The 16,330-nt window shown below is 43.3% G+C and overlaps 1 protein-coding gene across 1 annotated transcript in view; it reads left to right on the forward strand.

The window, feature by feature from the left end:
* The first annotated feature begins 715 nt into the window (after window positions 1-715).
* The window catches only part of Rrp15 (ribosomal RNA processing 15 homolog), a 31,564-nt gene continuing 15,949 nt past the window's right edge, over window positions 716-16,330 (forward strand). The window contains exons 1-4 of the mRNA XM_036202073.1: window positions 716-872; window positions 7,694-7,965; window positions 10,608-10,705; window positions 11,801-11,999. Of these exons, the coding sequence (XP_036057966.1) occupies window positions 728-872; window positions 7,694-7,965; window positions 10,608-10,705; window positions 11,801-11,999 (714 nt within the window). The 5' untranslated portion in view covers window positions 716-727. The remainder of the gene's footprint in view (window positions 873-7,693; window positions 7,966-10,607; window positions 10,706-11,800; window positions 12,000-16,330) is intronic.

The raw sequence follows: 16,330 nt of genomic DNA on the forward strand, positions 1-16,330 counted from the left end.
TGGGGATCCAACAGCAACTCACAAAGTAATTCCTTACATTTTAGACTTTGGATGAATGGGTGGAGTCTAAGTTTAGTTTAATGAATGTACTAGATAGGGTTTAAAGGCTTAATTTAGGAGGATAATCCTATTGTCGCCCTCTACCTTGGGTACTACAAGGCTGTTTCGCAGTTTATGGAGGTGCTAGGTAGGACTAGGGCGTGGCTCATCCCCTCTACCTGGGCAGTTTCTCTAACAAAACCAAGAATTTGTACTCAGAAAACACTGAGCTTTGGAACATTTATTAGAACATGTTTGGTCCGTTAAAAAAAAAAAAAAAAAGCGTGAAAGTCGAGTTTGCTTTCTGATTCTGTAATTGTATTGTTATTCATTCATGGCTGATCTCAAGATAATGAATGGGAATGCGGTCTCTAACTCTGGGAGCCAACCTTCCAGGGGAAAGAGGAGCCGGCTGCAGCAGCCGCCCGGAACGGGGCAGGGCGGGCCGGCCCGAGAGTCCGACTTCAGAAGGCCGCCGGTGGGGACAGCAGTGAGACCTGGAACCGACTTCGCCTTCGCCTGAGAACACCTGTGGATCGAGACCTTTCTCTGTCTACCCGAGGTTCAAACCCCGGAACTGCAGGCTGGACAACAGTGTTCTGGAACTCTGTAACACCGGAACTAGAGGAGGAAGTTCCTTTCGTTGCAACCCGACTGAATTATCAGGTGGCACTTCCGGCGGATCAAAATGGCCGCGACCGTTCAAGACTCACGTGTGAGCACAGGGAAAAAGCTGAAGGGTTCCCTGAAGAAGAAGAAAAAGATGAAACTGGTAGCCAAGGATGAGGTGTCGAATCGGGAAGATGGGCTCAAAGACTCTTCCGACGGAGAAGGTAACATGGTCGGGCGGAGCTCTGGCGATTGAGAAGGTCGAGCCGAACTCCCCAAGGCAAGCCTGCGTTTCTTGTTGCGTCCGTGGGGCGAGCAAGTGGGGTGAGGAGGCCTGCCGTTCAGAGACGCCTTGCTGTCATGTTTAATTTTGTGTTTCTACTCAGTCAGCTGTTACTAAGATGGACGAAACTGCCTGTGCCAATGAGAAACTTAACAGGAAAGCGGGAAAGGAAGGGTCTAAGTTGAAGTAACGGGTGGGATAGGCTCAGAGAGCGAGGAGCAAAAAGCCACGAGAGGGAAGACATCCTATTACTGTGCGGTGGGGGAAATGGGAGCGCTGGGGAGTTAGAGACAAGATAGTATTCATCGAAAGAAGAGTAAATGGTAAAGGAGAGAAACAAATGTAACATTTGATAATAGTTCGAGAATGGAAGGAAGGTGTATTTTGGGGGGGGGGGGTCTTTCATCATTATGTGTCTGCCCTTGCTGTTGCTTTTAATCTTCCGTCGTTCTTGTCACCAGCTTCTTAGTTTAGAAGGAAGGACAGACATCTGCTTCCCACACCCTAGTTACTGCTCATGTATAGTAGCTGATACACCCACGCGTGTCTGATCGTGTCATTCATGAATGGCTTCACATCCCAGAGTAACATCCAACATTTTTAACTTGCGTGATGTGGCTTGTCTCTTGTCTCATCATGTGCCTCTGCTGCGGGATCATTACTGTTTTCTATTCGTATTGGTTGCTGGACACCTGGGACGTGCCCTCATCCTGGAGTTTCTCTACCTTTTGCCTGTACTGCCTACAGTATTCTTCAACGCTTGCCTGTCGGTCTGATTTTCCATTGGCTTGAGTCTCGGACCCAGTGGAGATTTGTCTTTGTGTTTCAAATGCATCACTGTGCTCCTTGTCACGTTGGCTTAGTGCCCTGCTTTCTTTAGATTTATTTTTATTATTTTTAAATTACATGTATGTGTGTTGGGTGGTTGGGGATATGTGAATGTGAGTGTAGGTGCCCGTAGATGCTAGAGGTCTCAGATCCCCTGAAGCTAAAGTTACAAGTGGTTGTTAACAGCCTAACGTGGATGCTGAGAAAGGAACTCTTCTTCCTCTGGAATAGCATGCACTTAACTACTGAACATTTCTCCAGCCCTACCTTGCTCTTTTAAAACTCGCTTTTCAAATCTTCTGAAGTGTGTTTGCTGTTTGAAAGTTCCATAAGTGTACAGGCAGTTGAACCTCAGTTCCTAGAACGATGCCTGTTACTCGGGGGTTCTTTGACAGGTGTATAAGGAAATGAATGAATGAACTTGGACTTCAGGACCAAGAAGTAACTATCATAAGCTATTGCATAGTAATGAAAGGCCTCAGCCCTTGCCAGAGGGATGAACTGCTGAGCAGAGCCTCTTGTTCTGATGTTGTTTTTACTCCATTTATTTATTTAGTGTGTGCTCACATGCAGGGGCTGAGGACAACTTACAGGAGTTTGACAGCAGGTGCCATTTCACCTCATGAGAGTGTTTTGAATTTCATAATTGTTGTAAGCCTCACTGTGCAAATAAAACATTACATTTTAAGCAAGATATCAGTACTGCTTATGAATTTGGGTGGAAATTGTATTTCTTTACTTAAGTATGGATAATTCTGAGCAGAAAATGGTTTTTTTGTTTTGTTTTGTTTTGTTTTCCCAGCATAAATACTGATTAGGCTTCTAAAGTTCTCTTCTGTTACAGATCATTTGTCAAGGAGGCTTTTGGATAATATGGAAACCTAATTATTCAATGAATGTTTGTGTGCTGTTATATTACAGTAACCCTCTAGGCACTGACATGAAGGATGAATAAATGCTCTCCTTAGAGTTATAGTTTTAAGCAAGACAGATGTGAACATAAGACTGTGATACAGTGTAGTGTTAAAAGGTAGTTATAGATCAGTGTAGAAATGGTCAGGATGGAGTGTGTCTGGATGACTGCCAAGTGCAAGACTATTTATATTGTTCAAAGAAACTTTACCATGTATGTGAACTTGCAGTTTTGAAGGTCAGCTGTGTCTCCTTTTAAACCAGTAACAGCTTGTCTGGGCAGCTTCTGTGATGGTCTCCATGTACTTTTCAGGATTGAGTCTCGTCAGTGACTAGGTTATGAGGGCTCAGCTTATAGCTGTGGTTTTTACCACAACATGGACTCTTCCAGCTCCACTTACTAAGCCGGCTCTTTTGTTGTTGTTTGTGCATTTCTTTTCCTAACCTAGACTCACATTCATAGAGTGGCTATGTCTCATTGGTCTCTTTAAAACTGTGAAATCACATTATTTATTTTTTCCATGAAGGCCTTGCTACTGCGCATATATGGAGGTCAGAGGACAGTCTGCAGGAGCAAGTTCTCTCCATGTGGGCCCTGAGTATTGGACTCACTTGGTTTGTGGCAAGGGCATTTATATGCTGAGCCATCTGGCTGGCTCTATTTTTTTCCTCAATGTTTATTCTTACTTACTTACTTACTTACTTACCTACTTATTTATTTATTTATTTTGTGTGTGTGTGTGTGTGTGTGTGTGTGTGTGTGTGTGTGAGAGAGAGAGAGAGAGAGAGAGAGAGAGAGAGAGAGGCCTGTGCTGTGTCATGCACATGGAAATCAGAGGGCATTGGGTGTAGGTCTGTCTTCTAGTTTGTCTGAGATGGGGGTCTCTTGTTATCTGCCACTGTGTATGCCATGCTACTATCTGGGCTGTAAGTTGCCAGAGAGTCTCCTGTCAGCCTCTCCTCCCTCCATGGGAACCCAGGGACTATAGATGAACACTCCTGGACTCACTCACACGTGTTTTGGAGATCCAACTCATGTTCTCAGATCTGAGCAGCAAACACGTTACCTATTGAGCCACCTCTTCAGCACTGTTTATTTTTTATTTTAAAAAATTATTTATTTTATTCTCTGTGTGCACCATGGGTGTGCAGTGCCCAGGAAGGCCAGAAGAGGGTGTTACATCCCCTAGAACTGGAGTAACAGGCGATTTTGAGCCTCTTGATGTGGGTACTAGGAGCTATACCTGCAAAAACAAGTGTTATTAACCACTGACTCATCTCCCAGCCCATATTTTTTGTTTTGAGACATGGTTTCACTAGGTTGTGCAGGCTAGCCTTGAGCTCACTGAGTAGCCAGGCAGGCCTTGACCTGGCAGTTCTCCGGCCTCAGCCTTAGAGCAGTCTGAATTTTCAAGGATACATAGATGTCAGTTGGTGTAGGACGAACGGAGGATGATATCCCTGTAGAGTTGTCCTTGAGCTGCTCAGACTAAGTGAATACTTTTTTTGGTTCAAATACAGTGTGTACTTGGTTCTTCAATTTGTTGCTTTAGTAACAAAAACATCAAAACCTAATAAATAAATCACTTCTGCTGAAATTTGGGCATAAGATGAAAACAGTGACCAGTGATGTCACATACTATTAGCAGAGGAAGATGGGGCTAACCGAGTTACTACTCAAATAGTTGAACCAATGAAGCAAGTTCAGGCACAATGCCAACGAGATTTGTAAGCTTTTATGAGGGAAAGCATCTGTAGTCCACAATCAACCCCCGGTGAGCAAGTCCTTGCTCTCCAGCCATTGCCAGGATGAGAAAGAGACACTTCCCCAGAAAAAGTGTCCTCCGACTGTGACATAGGAAGCTGGGGAGTAATGCCATTTCTAGACAGTGAAAAACCCTAAATTGTCTTGGTCACATGCTTGAAATATGGCTGTCCACTTCTTATACAGTACTTCATAACAATCCAGTGTAGGAATCCTTTCATTGTTGATGAACCGCAAAGCTGCATTTAAGACCTAATAACCTAGCAGATAAATGTGCTTTTCATCAAACTGTGCCTTCTTTATCATTTATTTACTTCAAATAGCAAAGCAACACACCTCAGAAATGAAGTACGTAGTAGCCCTGTGTGAGTGGTTAGCGGTTCATGGCACAGTATTGTCTGTGTGGAACTTTCCCCAAACCTCCTCCTCTCTCCTGTACCCAGTGCCTCCTTCTTTCCTCCTAGAACATTCACAATTGTTTTGGACGTCTCTTGTCTGCTAAACTTGAGTTCTTTGGAGGAAGAAAGGTGGAGTTACATCCATTTCTTTCCTTGCTCTTCATTTAGAGGTGCCCAGAAATGTGTATGTGTGTGTGTGTGTGTGTGTGTGTGTGTGTGTGTGTGAGAGAGAGAGAGAGAGAGAGAGAGAGAGAGAGAGAGAGAGAGAGAGAGTGTGCATTTTTTTAAAAGTTTGTCTTGGTCCTGAAGAAAACCATTTACTTCCCTGGCAGCCACTACTCATATCTGGGCTGAAGAATTGGTAGGTAGGCAAGCTTGTGAGGCTGCTGAGGCTTTGGAAGAAGCAGCAGGTGAGAAGTGTCCTTGTCTTTCTCAGTCCAGTCGTTACATTTAAGGTGCTTAAGATGAAGAACTTCGATCCTTAGTCATGTGGACATATTTGAAGTGTGTGATAGCAATGGGTAACTGTTGTGCAGTATTGCCATTGTTGGAATTTTTGTTGTTATTTGCAGTAAACATCCTCTGTAGTTCTCCCTTGGTTTTCAAAAATTTAAAGTAAAATTCTGAAGTCACTTTTTAAGTAACTTGGAGAGAATTTTATACATGTCTAGTGATTTCTAGTCATGTGGTAGACAGCTGTGTTTACTTTCTGATGCTAAGGATTGGTTAGTGAAAAATTAGCAAAATCTGTGTCAGGATATAATTGAAAATGAAGAGCTTGTGGTTTTTTGTTTTGTTTTGTTTTTTTGTTCTCATAGTGATGGTCTTCATTATCCCTACAAGGAAATTCTGTTTCGTGTGTGTGTGTGTGTGTGTGTGTGTGTGTGTGTGTGTGTGTGTGTGTTATTACTCTGGGTAAGTGGGGAGCTGCAGTGGCTTGCATCATGGAAAGACTTCTCTCTCTCCCTCACACCCTGGCTCCTTGCTGCCTTCGTACAGGTTCATCAGGACGAACGCTAGATGTCAGTGTTGTAGTTTTGACATTTTCTAGGATGCTGGTAAAGCCTTTTTTTGCTTCTGATGTCCCAGGTAGTGTTGGTTCTTAAAACTTCTACTGGTTGCATCTCTTACATCTGGTTAAAGCTTACTGAAAAAAAAGCAGGGCTTTTGTGTGTGTGTGTGTGTGTGTGTGTGTGTGTGTGTGTGAGAGAGAGAGAGAGAGAGAGAGAGAGAGAGAGAGAGAAAGAGAGAGAGAGAGAGAGAATTGTTGGTCATTAGTATCTTAAGTGCTGACAACTCCGAGAACTAAATCATACAATATTTTTCCACTACCTGCATTATTTAACTGTTAATATACAAGGTCCTCGAAGATGCTGCTGGGGACAGGTTGTGTGGCCCTTGGCTGTGGTCAGTTTTTGCTGTGTTGATTGTATTACTCTTTGTAGACTTTATTGGTGGATTGTCTTCAACTCTAATCAAGAAATCCAAGGAAATGCCTCCAAATTCAGTGCAGTTGATCAATATGGCATTTAAAAACTTCATATTGCAGTGTTTGGATTTTTGGATTTAGGGATGCCCAACTTTTATTAATCAAAATTAGTATCTGAAGGGCATGTATGATAATCAGTCCCTGGGTAAATATCTAACCAGATGTCTTGGCTGACCTGTGGCTTAAAGTCTGAGGTTAGAAGGACCTGCCACCATGAGGGGTGTCGGATTGTATTAAGGAGAGCAGTGGGGAATTCATGTTTCTCAAAGGCAACTGCTGTCTCTGAGTTTTCCTCTGAGAAATTCTCAGCTGCCTTTATTAGCCCTTATTAGCGAACATTGCAGGTCCCTTTGAAGTGTTTTCCAGTGAATTCCATGGAATTCTGAGATAAGAAAGACACTTGAGCTCCGTGGAGTGCCCTGGGTCATGTAGCTGGGTGTACACAGCTAAGCTCACAGTACCCAGCTGCTCAGCAAGCTTTCCCAGCCACGCCCACAGTTGCAGCTGTCCTCTGACCTGCCGCCTGGGTTTGAGGAGGCACTACTTTGCCACTGTCTCTGTACTCTGGTGCTTCTGCTGCTGAGCTCTGCAGCATAGCCAGGAGCTCAGGCAGCTTGGAGGTTGATGGTTCCCTTGTTACTCAGCATTGCAGTCCAGCGTCTTGACTCTATCATTTGGGTTTGGGTTTTTTTCCCCTCAATAATGTAAGACAGGAGCAAATTTTATTGCTATATCCAACTTTTAAAAAATCAGGTGTTTTTACTATTCTTTTGGACACAAGTTTATAATTTTAATATGTGTGGCTTTTTTTTTTTTTTTTTTAGAAAACTGGTACTTTGACACTACACTAAAATGTTCTTCTTAATGAATTAATACTTTAGTTCTTTTTTTTTTTCTCCTGCCTGTTTTTCAAGACAGGGTTTCTCTGTGTAGTCTTGGAACTTATTCTGTAGACCAGGCTAGCCTTGACCTTAGAGATCCACCTGCATCTCTCTTCCGAGTACTGGGATTAAAGGCGTGAGCCACTGCCTGACTAATATTTCAGTTCTTAAAAATAATCTGTGTTAGTCTCTTCAATAAGTTTAGAGCTCAGCTCAGTTGAAGTCTGTGTCTTGAAAGCACTCTGCATTGGACCTCCCTGATCTCCCTCCATCCCTACAGATGTGATGTGGAACAGCTGTTGGATTTGTTTCTACAGCCAGGGTCTAGAAGCCACTCTGACTTTCCGGTCCTGTTGTGGGCTGCTGTCTGGCACTGTTAGCAACACAGGGAATCCTGGTGCTCCTTGTCACTGCCACAGACACAGGCGTCAGGAGGGCCTGGCAGTGCTCTGCCCAGGGCATTAAAGTTTCATTTATTTTTACTCTTAGGTTCCATAGGAAGCTGTGAATCAGAAATGGACCAGTTGTCAGATGATGGTGCAGTAGAAGCCGACGGTGAGGACAATGTTGAATCCTGTGAGGAAGAAAATGAAGAGCCTGCAGAACCAAGTGCTGGGACTAATTCTGGCTGGGCAGATGCCATGGCTAAAATCCTTAACAAAAAGACTCCTAAAAGTAAATCCACCATCCTCACCAAAAACAAAGAGCTGGAGAAGGAGAAGGAGAAACTAAAGCAGGAGAGGTTGGAGAAGAGGAAGCAGGTCTGTCCGTCCATTTATCTGTGCTGTCCTTGGAGTCTGTCACAGAAGCATTCAGTTTTAAAGGTGTCTTATGTGGGGGCAGGGAAGCAAGGGTAAGTCAGGACCCTAGTCTTGTGTGGGCTGTTGAGCACACCCAGCCTTACTGTGGAAATCTGAATACGGAACTGCATGCAGTTCAGAAATGGTTTCTGTTGACAGACTGGATTCTTTTCTGGTCAATCACTGCTGATAGAAGTTAGTCTAACCTTGATTAAAGACCTAAGTTTTCCAAGAAGTTGGCTGTTGTACAGTGTAAAAGAAGCTATGGTGAGCTTTTCATGTCCTCTTTACTGTAAGTATCAGTACGTGAAAAATATCTGGTTATAAAAAGAAGTAGTTTCTAATGAAAGCAAAGTAACTTCCATGTTTGTACTGACAGGGCAGAAGTACAAACTTCCAAGGAGTAGTTTCTGTGTAAATGAAAGAAAGAGGCTTGAATTAGGTGTGTTGCTTTTATGTCTGGCACGCCCTTGCTCCTTTTTGGGTTACTTTTTCTAAGAAAAAGCCCCTTAGAAGTTGGGCTTTTCCTGAATTGCTGTCTTGACACATAGGTGTGTTCTTCCTGATAATTCTTTCTGTACCTTAAGATAAACTTTGTCTCTAACCTTACAGAGAGCTTTTCCCCTGAAATTTGAATACTTGTTTATTAACTGGTAAAGATTAGAACCAGTTTTTAAAATGACAGAATCTGTAATTACCTCTAGTCTCCAAATTCCAGGAAGGGCAAGAATTTAAAGCCAAGGGTAAGTGTAGGTCAGCTCTGAGTGCTGGAAATGATATGCTGTGCATGGAGAACATTGTAGATGAACTTCTAAATGGCCTTATTAAATAAAAAACACGGAGCCAAACAGAGGGGTGAAAGCCTTAGAGATCAGGGAAATAGGGAAAGCCACCAGCCAACCTTAACTCACTAACTCTGCAGTTTGCAAATGTGAGCTACTTCCTGTCTACCTATGCCTTTTTATGCCTTGCTTTTCTGCCCTCTCATTGGCTCTTAGCCCAGCTACCTCACTTCCTTGTCACTGCCTGTCTGTACAGACTTCCAGGTCTCTATGGTTGGTACTGGGATTAAAGGTGTATGTCACCATCCTTAGCTCTGTTCCCTGGTATGGCCTTGAACACACAGAGACCCTGCCTGCTAAGTGATTGGATTAAGGGTGTGTGCTGCCTGATTTTGTTTACTTAAAATGGCTTTCCCCCCCCTGATCTTTATTTATCAAAGCACCAATAAAATATCACCATAGCACATGGGTGCATACTTGAGTGCTAGAGATGATGTGCTGTGCACAGGGCACGTGGATGAACAATTGAATGCTGGAGATGTGCTGTGCCTGGGGCACATGGATGAACACTTGAATGCTGGAGATGTACTGTGCCTAGGGCACATGGATGAACACTTGAATGCTGGAGGTGTACTGTGCATAGGGCACATGGATGCATGCTTGCTGATAGTAGCAGTGGTGGGACTGGCCATCTGCAGAAGCCAGGTAACGATATAACTTGTTATGGTTTTGTTTCTCACTTTGTGTGGTAAAGAGTCTGCTGACTTTGAAATGCACCAACAGGGGGAGAATGCCTTTTCTAAAGGAGCCGGACTAGTCTTTGTTGTCAGATCTGGAGTGTTAGCTGTGTTCTGTTGTTATTTTCTTGTTTTTCTGGAACTTACCCTTTAGAACAGGCTGGCCTTGAACTCATAGAGATCTGTCTGCCCCTGCCTCCTGAGTGCTGAGATTAAAGGTGTGTATCACCACTGCCCGTCCTGAACGTGTTCTTACTACAGAAGGAGAGGAGGGTAGAGAAAAGCCAGCATTTTCCACCCTTCTTGGTGTATATGCTTAGTGGCCTCCAGGCAAGTAGTTCATCTGGTCATATATTAGTTTGGGAAGCAGACCTGAGCAGTCAGTCTGTCAGTTCAGGTAACCTGGGACCAAGGATGTTGCTCAGAGGCCATTTTACACTAGCCTGAGTGTTGTGTATGGGACTTCCTTTCTCCAGCTTCCCTTCAGTATTTGCACAGTGGTAGGAAATCTGTTCATTTGAGTTTGGGACTAAAAAGGCTATCTGTGATGAGCACATTGTTAGATGTGTCTGGAGAGGAGACATAAGTTTATGTGATTTTATACAAAGAGAAATAGACAATATGAGAGGCAGGACATAAATATCTGCATATGGTACTGATCTATTCAGAGTGGGTACAGAATTGATTCTGAGAGCTGGTGAATCTACTCTGAAGATAATAGGTAGCCTAGCTTGTCCTTGCCAAAGTGAGCAGTATCGTCGGTCTTGTGCATCCTGCTGCTGTGCTGTGGCAGTCAGGGGGATGGCTGGCTCACCCTGCCTTGTACTGCCTGGTTGTATGTGCTGGCAGTTCTCCAGAGCCTGATGCCAGAGGCCCTTTTAGAGACTGCCTCTCACATGACATGCCGAGTGCTAACCACAGGCTGTTGGAGCCAAGCCCCTAAAACTGTGGTTTTCAAAACAGCCCCTGTGACACAGAGCTGGGTGATTTATTACCTTTGTCCTTTCACAGAATATCATATCAAAGTTTGCTGCACTTTCAAAAATGCCTAATATTCTTTCACATAACTGTATTTATAACACAGCTTGATAAGAAGCGGGAGTGGGAAATGATGTGCAGAGTGAAGCCAGATGTTGTCAACGACAAAGAGGCAGAGAGGAACCTTCAAAGGATTGCAACGAGGTAAGACAGTGCTTCTGCCTTTAAAAGTAAGTACACAAAAGCAGAAGCTTTGACAGTGATGTACTTGGTCAGAGCCAAGTGCCACACATCCAAGCCTGCTGTTGGACACTGAATTTAACCAAAGACTTTGGAGGTGTCATGAGGCAGAACTGTACTATGCTAAGTGTGTATTTGCTCTGAATTTGCTGGGTCATCATTTTTATAGTTGTGGGAATTGTGGAGTCAGACCCTGGACTGCATTTCTCTCTGGTGCTTGTCTAAATGCATGGTGCTGGGTTTGTTCTCTTAGGTTGTGTTTATAGGATGAGATGTCACACATTATGTCAGCTTTACCTTGGTCTTTTCCCTCTGAACCTCACTCCCAACATGAGCACCAGACATTTGTCACCTTCCATATCTAGAGCTGAATAGGATATGGTGTCTTCTGTGTGATCTGTAGAAATGAGTCTTTTGAGAATGGGATATATTCTGTGTATAGTGACAACCGTGGGAGTTGGGGAATTGGAAAGGCTTCACAGGAAGCAACATTAAATTGCTACTTTAAAAACATGGCAGTTGTATTTGGTGGAGTGATATTTAACTTCTGGGTGACAGGTTACTCTGGTCATTTTCTGATCTGTGTGGGAGTTACACAGTAAAATGGCAGAGAGTCTGCACACACTACTGGATTTCTCTGTCTTGGCTTAACTGTTATTCCTAGCCTGTGAGGATCCCTGGAAATTGAGACACTATGCTCATTTTGGTTTGAAAAAACAACAACTGAGTTTCCAGTAGCTCCATAACCATTATTATTTTTAAATAACTACATGAAAATTCAGCTTATTGACATATTAAGAAGACCATTCACTCATGCATTCAGCATGCTTTAAAAGTAAAATAAGCTTACTGCCTGATTTGATTAAGAAAGACAGCGCCCATTAAGTCCCTGCACTGTCCACTAAGCTACCAATGGGAGTCAGTTCAGCTCAGTGTTTGCTTTCAAGAATAAATGAGAATATTTGCCGCCCGAGAGTGCTTGCCTCTTGTAGACAGGTGGTGAGAGGGTGTGCTGCTGTGCTTGCCTGTGTTACACTGCTCTGGTGTGTTACACTCTAGGGGTGTGGTGCAGTTATTCAATGCTGTTCAGAAACACCAAAGGGATGTCGGTGAAAAGGTTAAGGAAGCAGGAGGCTCCGTCAGGAAGCGAGCTAAGCTGATGTCAACTGTTTCCAAGAAGGATTTCATCAGTGTTCTTCGAGGAATGGATGGTACAAATGAGAACAGTTCTGCTGGGAAGAACCTCAAAGCCAGACAGGTAAGACTGCGTGACGGGAATCACTGCATCAGACACTGTTAAAGTACTGAGATGGAGAAACAGCACCTTGCAGAATTAAGAGTTCTTTCAGATCTCATTACAATTTCTTTCTGATTTTCCACAACCTAACTTAAGGTTTGACTTCTTTAGTTCATGATGACGTTCTCTATGGAGATGACCAGTTATTGCTATCATAATCTTGTTGATAGAACTCAGGCCAAATGGATCATAGAAATGGTGTGGAAGTGGGGTTTGCATTGCTCCTATCTGAAACTGTCCTTTTTCCCTTGTGGAAAGGGGAAACCCAGGTGAAGATGACAGTTTAAACTTTGGTCCACAGAAACGACTGGGATGGGATGTAACTTGTAACATGTAGAGTCAGGATGTTGAGGAGCTATAGTGCACAGCCTCTATGTTGAGTCGGCTTTGGTGATTTAAGATTCTAAGTACCAGCTTAGAAAGGTATGGAGGTGCACACCTTCAATTCCAGCATTCAGGAGGCTGAGGTAGCTGGATCTGTGAGTTCTAGGCCAGCCAGGACTGCAAAGTGAGGCCCTGTCTCAAGGGAAAGAGATTGTAAGCACCTCCAAGATCTTTGGAGTGATGACTTTACTGCTTGTTATTCTGCTGGTGGACCTCAATAGATTTCTGACTGTCCCGGGCAAGGTTCTGAAATGAATGTGCTTTCATCTCCTAAGGGCTGGATGAGAAGGTGGGGGAGGGGGATGTGAGGGGAGGTTAGTAAGTTGGGGAAAACAGTGTCACAACAGCTCAGGGTTGTATGTTTCAGTGTACTTGACTAAGTTGTCGTTTTGCCTAGTTTCTACTTGTAGCTTTGATAGACACATGATAGTCATGCATGTTATGAACTACAATGTGATGTGGGTTTTTTGGTTTATGTATAAATTGGCAATGGTCAGGTCATTTCCACTGCCTTAAACCAAACCTTCGTCCTCCTCACTGTCATTGTAGCCATTAGCCAGCCCTCCTCATAGTCTCCTCAGTCTGGCACTTACTACCTTACTTTCAACTTCTGTGAGATAACTTTAAAATTCCACAAGAGATTGTGTACTGTGTCTTCTGTGCCTGGCTTGTTTATATCATGGAACAGAGTATCCTCTAGGTACATCTATCTGCTGTGTTTGCCTAGTACTCCATTGTAATACAAGTCATGGTACTGATGTAACACATGTACATGAAATATATCACATTGTCTGTCGATGGCTATTTAGGGTTACTCTATATCTTGGTACTGTAATGTTGCAATACATGTGGCAAGGTAAGATTTCATTGACCAACTGATTTCAAGTCATTTCCTGTCTCCTCCATCCTCCCTTCTTGCCTTCCTTACACTTCTTTATAGTTGGAATCTTAAAAGTTCTTATTAATGAAACCAAACCCGAGGCCAGTTATTGGGGTGATTGCTGGAAGATCAGAGAAGCAGAACAAGCCACAGCTATCTCACCTTGCTAGTTCCTCAGGTGATCCTGTTTCCTCAGGCTGGAAGCTTCTGAGTCCTCCTCCACATGAATCTCAGCTGAACTGTGTTGCTCCAAAGCTTAACTAACTACATGCTTTTTTCCTTTAGTTCCTGGTCCTCACGCCTTATTTACCTTTTTCTTTCTGCCCCCACTCCCTGGGATTAAAGGCGTGGGTCACCATGCTTAGCTGTTTCTAATGTGGCGTTGAACACATAGAGATCCACCTGGCTCTGCCTCCCAAGTGCTGGGATTAAAGGCGTGTGCTACCACCGCCCAACTTCTGTTAGGGCTTACTCTTCCTATTTTCTAGCCACCATTTTTGGCTTTGTTCTAGTGGCTGTCTGTTCTCTGACTCCAGATATGTTTATTTCAGGGAACACACAGTATTTCAGGGAACACAATACCCACCACATTTCCCCTGTTTTTGTCTAAAATTTAAAAAAGCTTATAACTAATACAAGAAAAATCATATCCAATAAGTATATACAATATACACAGTCAAGATTACATTAATGATGTCTAGTCCATTAACATTTCCTTTTTCCTTTTCTTTTTTAAACAAAACCTTTGAATTTAATCTTCATGTTCAGCTTTTTTCCTGACCATTAGCAATTAACAACTTGTAACCAATCATCATAAACCATGATGATATCCAAAACTCATTAAACAACCGAAAACCTCCCATCCCACCTTTTGGGGATGTGGGCTTCGTCTTCTTAAAATTACTTCCATCTTTAGGGGATCCTGAAAAGAAAATTTTTGGGTTAATTGTCAAGTCCTGTAGCATTTGTCCAGCCGCTGCATAATGATAAAGTGCAGGGCTTTTTTCAAGTCCTTGTTCAGGTAGTCTGTCAGGCTGGATCATCTCAGCCAGTCATCTAGAAATTGTCCTGAGCAGTTTGTAGTCCAAAGTCAATCTTTCCATGGTGTTAATGGCTTTACCATAGTCCATGTGGCATCATCATTATGGAGTCCCATCATCCTTTTGAAGATTTCAAAGTCACTGTTAGGCATGATCATGGTTCCCTTTAGATTTTTTTCTTTTCTTTTCTTTTCTTTTTTTTTTTTTTTTTTTTTTTTTTTGGTGCTTCCTCTGTGGTTTGGAGCAATCACAATCTCATGTCTGTCTGTCTTTTGGAACCATGAACGTTCTTCCCTAGAAGAGAATATCTTCACAGCAATTTCTCCCCACCATTTCTCTTGCCAACCTTTTCCAAACTGACCTTTGCCGATGCTTTCTTGTAACATGCTGGGCCTGGCAATTCTTCTCTGAACAAGCAGCAGTAAACCTTTTGTCCCAGGCAGCAGCATCACCGCAGTCACCAACACGATGAGAAGCAGCCGGTAACTCGAAGCAGCAGCCACTGCCTCCATGGTCCCACCGACACTGTTTGTGTCTCTGCCCCGGCTGAATCTTCTCCTAGGTCAGCCTCAACTCGGGATCCTCCTGCCTCTGCCTTCTTCAGTAAATCCTACCGGCATGTGCCACCACAGCTGGCTGAGTGTAGCTCGGGCCTGAGCTAGGGTTCACAAGGCCACAGGCAAGAGGCTTTTTCATGAATTCATACCACCAACATTGGGCGCCACACTTCTTTTGCTAGGAGTCAAACTTAGGACTTACGCACCATGCCAGGCAGCATTCTCCCACTAGACTACACTCCCAGCCCCTGATCTCATTGTCTTTGAGTATATGTTCGAGTGAGATTGGTGGAGAGTATTGTAGTTGACTGAGTAATCTCCATCCCATTGGGCTGGCTACACCACAGAGAGAAATGCTGCTGCTAAAGGGAGCATGCTGTTGGGACAGCATGTCAATGTGATTAGCATAACTGTTAGGGGAGGTTTGTCTCTCCAGTAGTAAGGAACCCAGATAGTGTATGTGTGGGAGATGACTCTTTCTTTGTAGTGTCTGTTAGAAGTGGGGGACTTATACTTAGTTTAAGTCTCAGGCTATATGCACACTGGAACTTTGTTCTCCAAGACAGAGATAAATTTAGTAGCATTAGTGGGTAGCACTCCTGGGAGGTGGAAAGTAAATACTTGCTTTTTCTTTTTTTCTGTTAGTTTCAAAGTCATTTTTTATGGATGCTTGTCTGTGAGCTGAGAAATACAGGCTCCTTCCTCTCCTCCATTTGAACTTGCTTTTGGCTTTCTTTTCTCCATCAGTTGTCACAGGCACAGCATTAATCTGGAATAGGGTGGACACCTGGAGATGGTGCTCTAGAAGTGGCTCACTCTAGAGCACCTGCATAGCCAGGACCCCCACACATTTTCTTTTCTTTCTTTCTTTTTTTTTTTTTTTCCTTTTCTGTTTTGGTTTCTTTCTTATGGACACAGAATCCTGTTTCTGAACAGTGTGAGTTTGAATCTAATTACTATGGGGCTATACTGCTTGTGATAGCAAATCTTTATAGATGCCCAGTTGGTACTGCATTATTCTTTGAAAGTCTTACACTAAGTAAATGTTGTTCTCTGCTTACTTAATAACTATTCAGTTCTCTCAGCATGTGAGAGGAGAATGCTGCTGTTTGGTGTAGCAAGAATCTTAAATGGTCTTATTAATAAAATCAAACCTGGTGCCAGGTATTGGGGTGAATGCTGGAAGATCAGAGAAGCAGAACAAGCCACAGCTACCTCATTTTACCTGTTCCTCAGCTGATCTTGTTTCCTCAGATGAAAGCCTCTGAGTTCTCATTCAGAATGAATCTCAGCTGAACTGTACTACTGCTCAAAGCCTAATGCTTCTAGTTTCTGGTCTTCACGCCTTATATACCTTTCTGCTTTCTGCCATCACTCCCTGGGATTAAAGGCGTGTGTCACCATGCCTTGCTGTTTCCAATGTGGCCTTGA

This window comes from Onychomys torridus, chromosome 11 (genome assembly GCF_903995425.1).
Source record: "Onychomys torridus chromosome 11, mOncTor1.1, whole genome shotgun sequence".
NCBI lineage: Eukaryota > Metazoa > Chordata > Mammalia > Rodentia > Cricetidae > Onychomys > Onychomys torridus.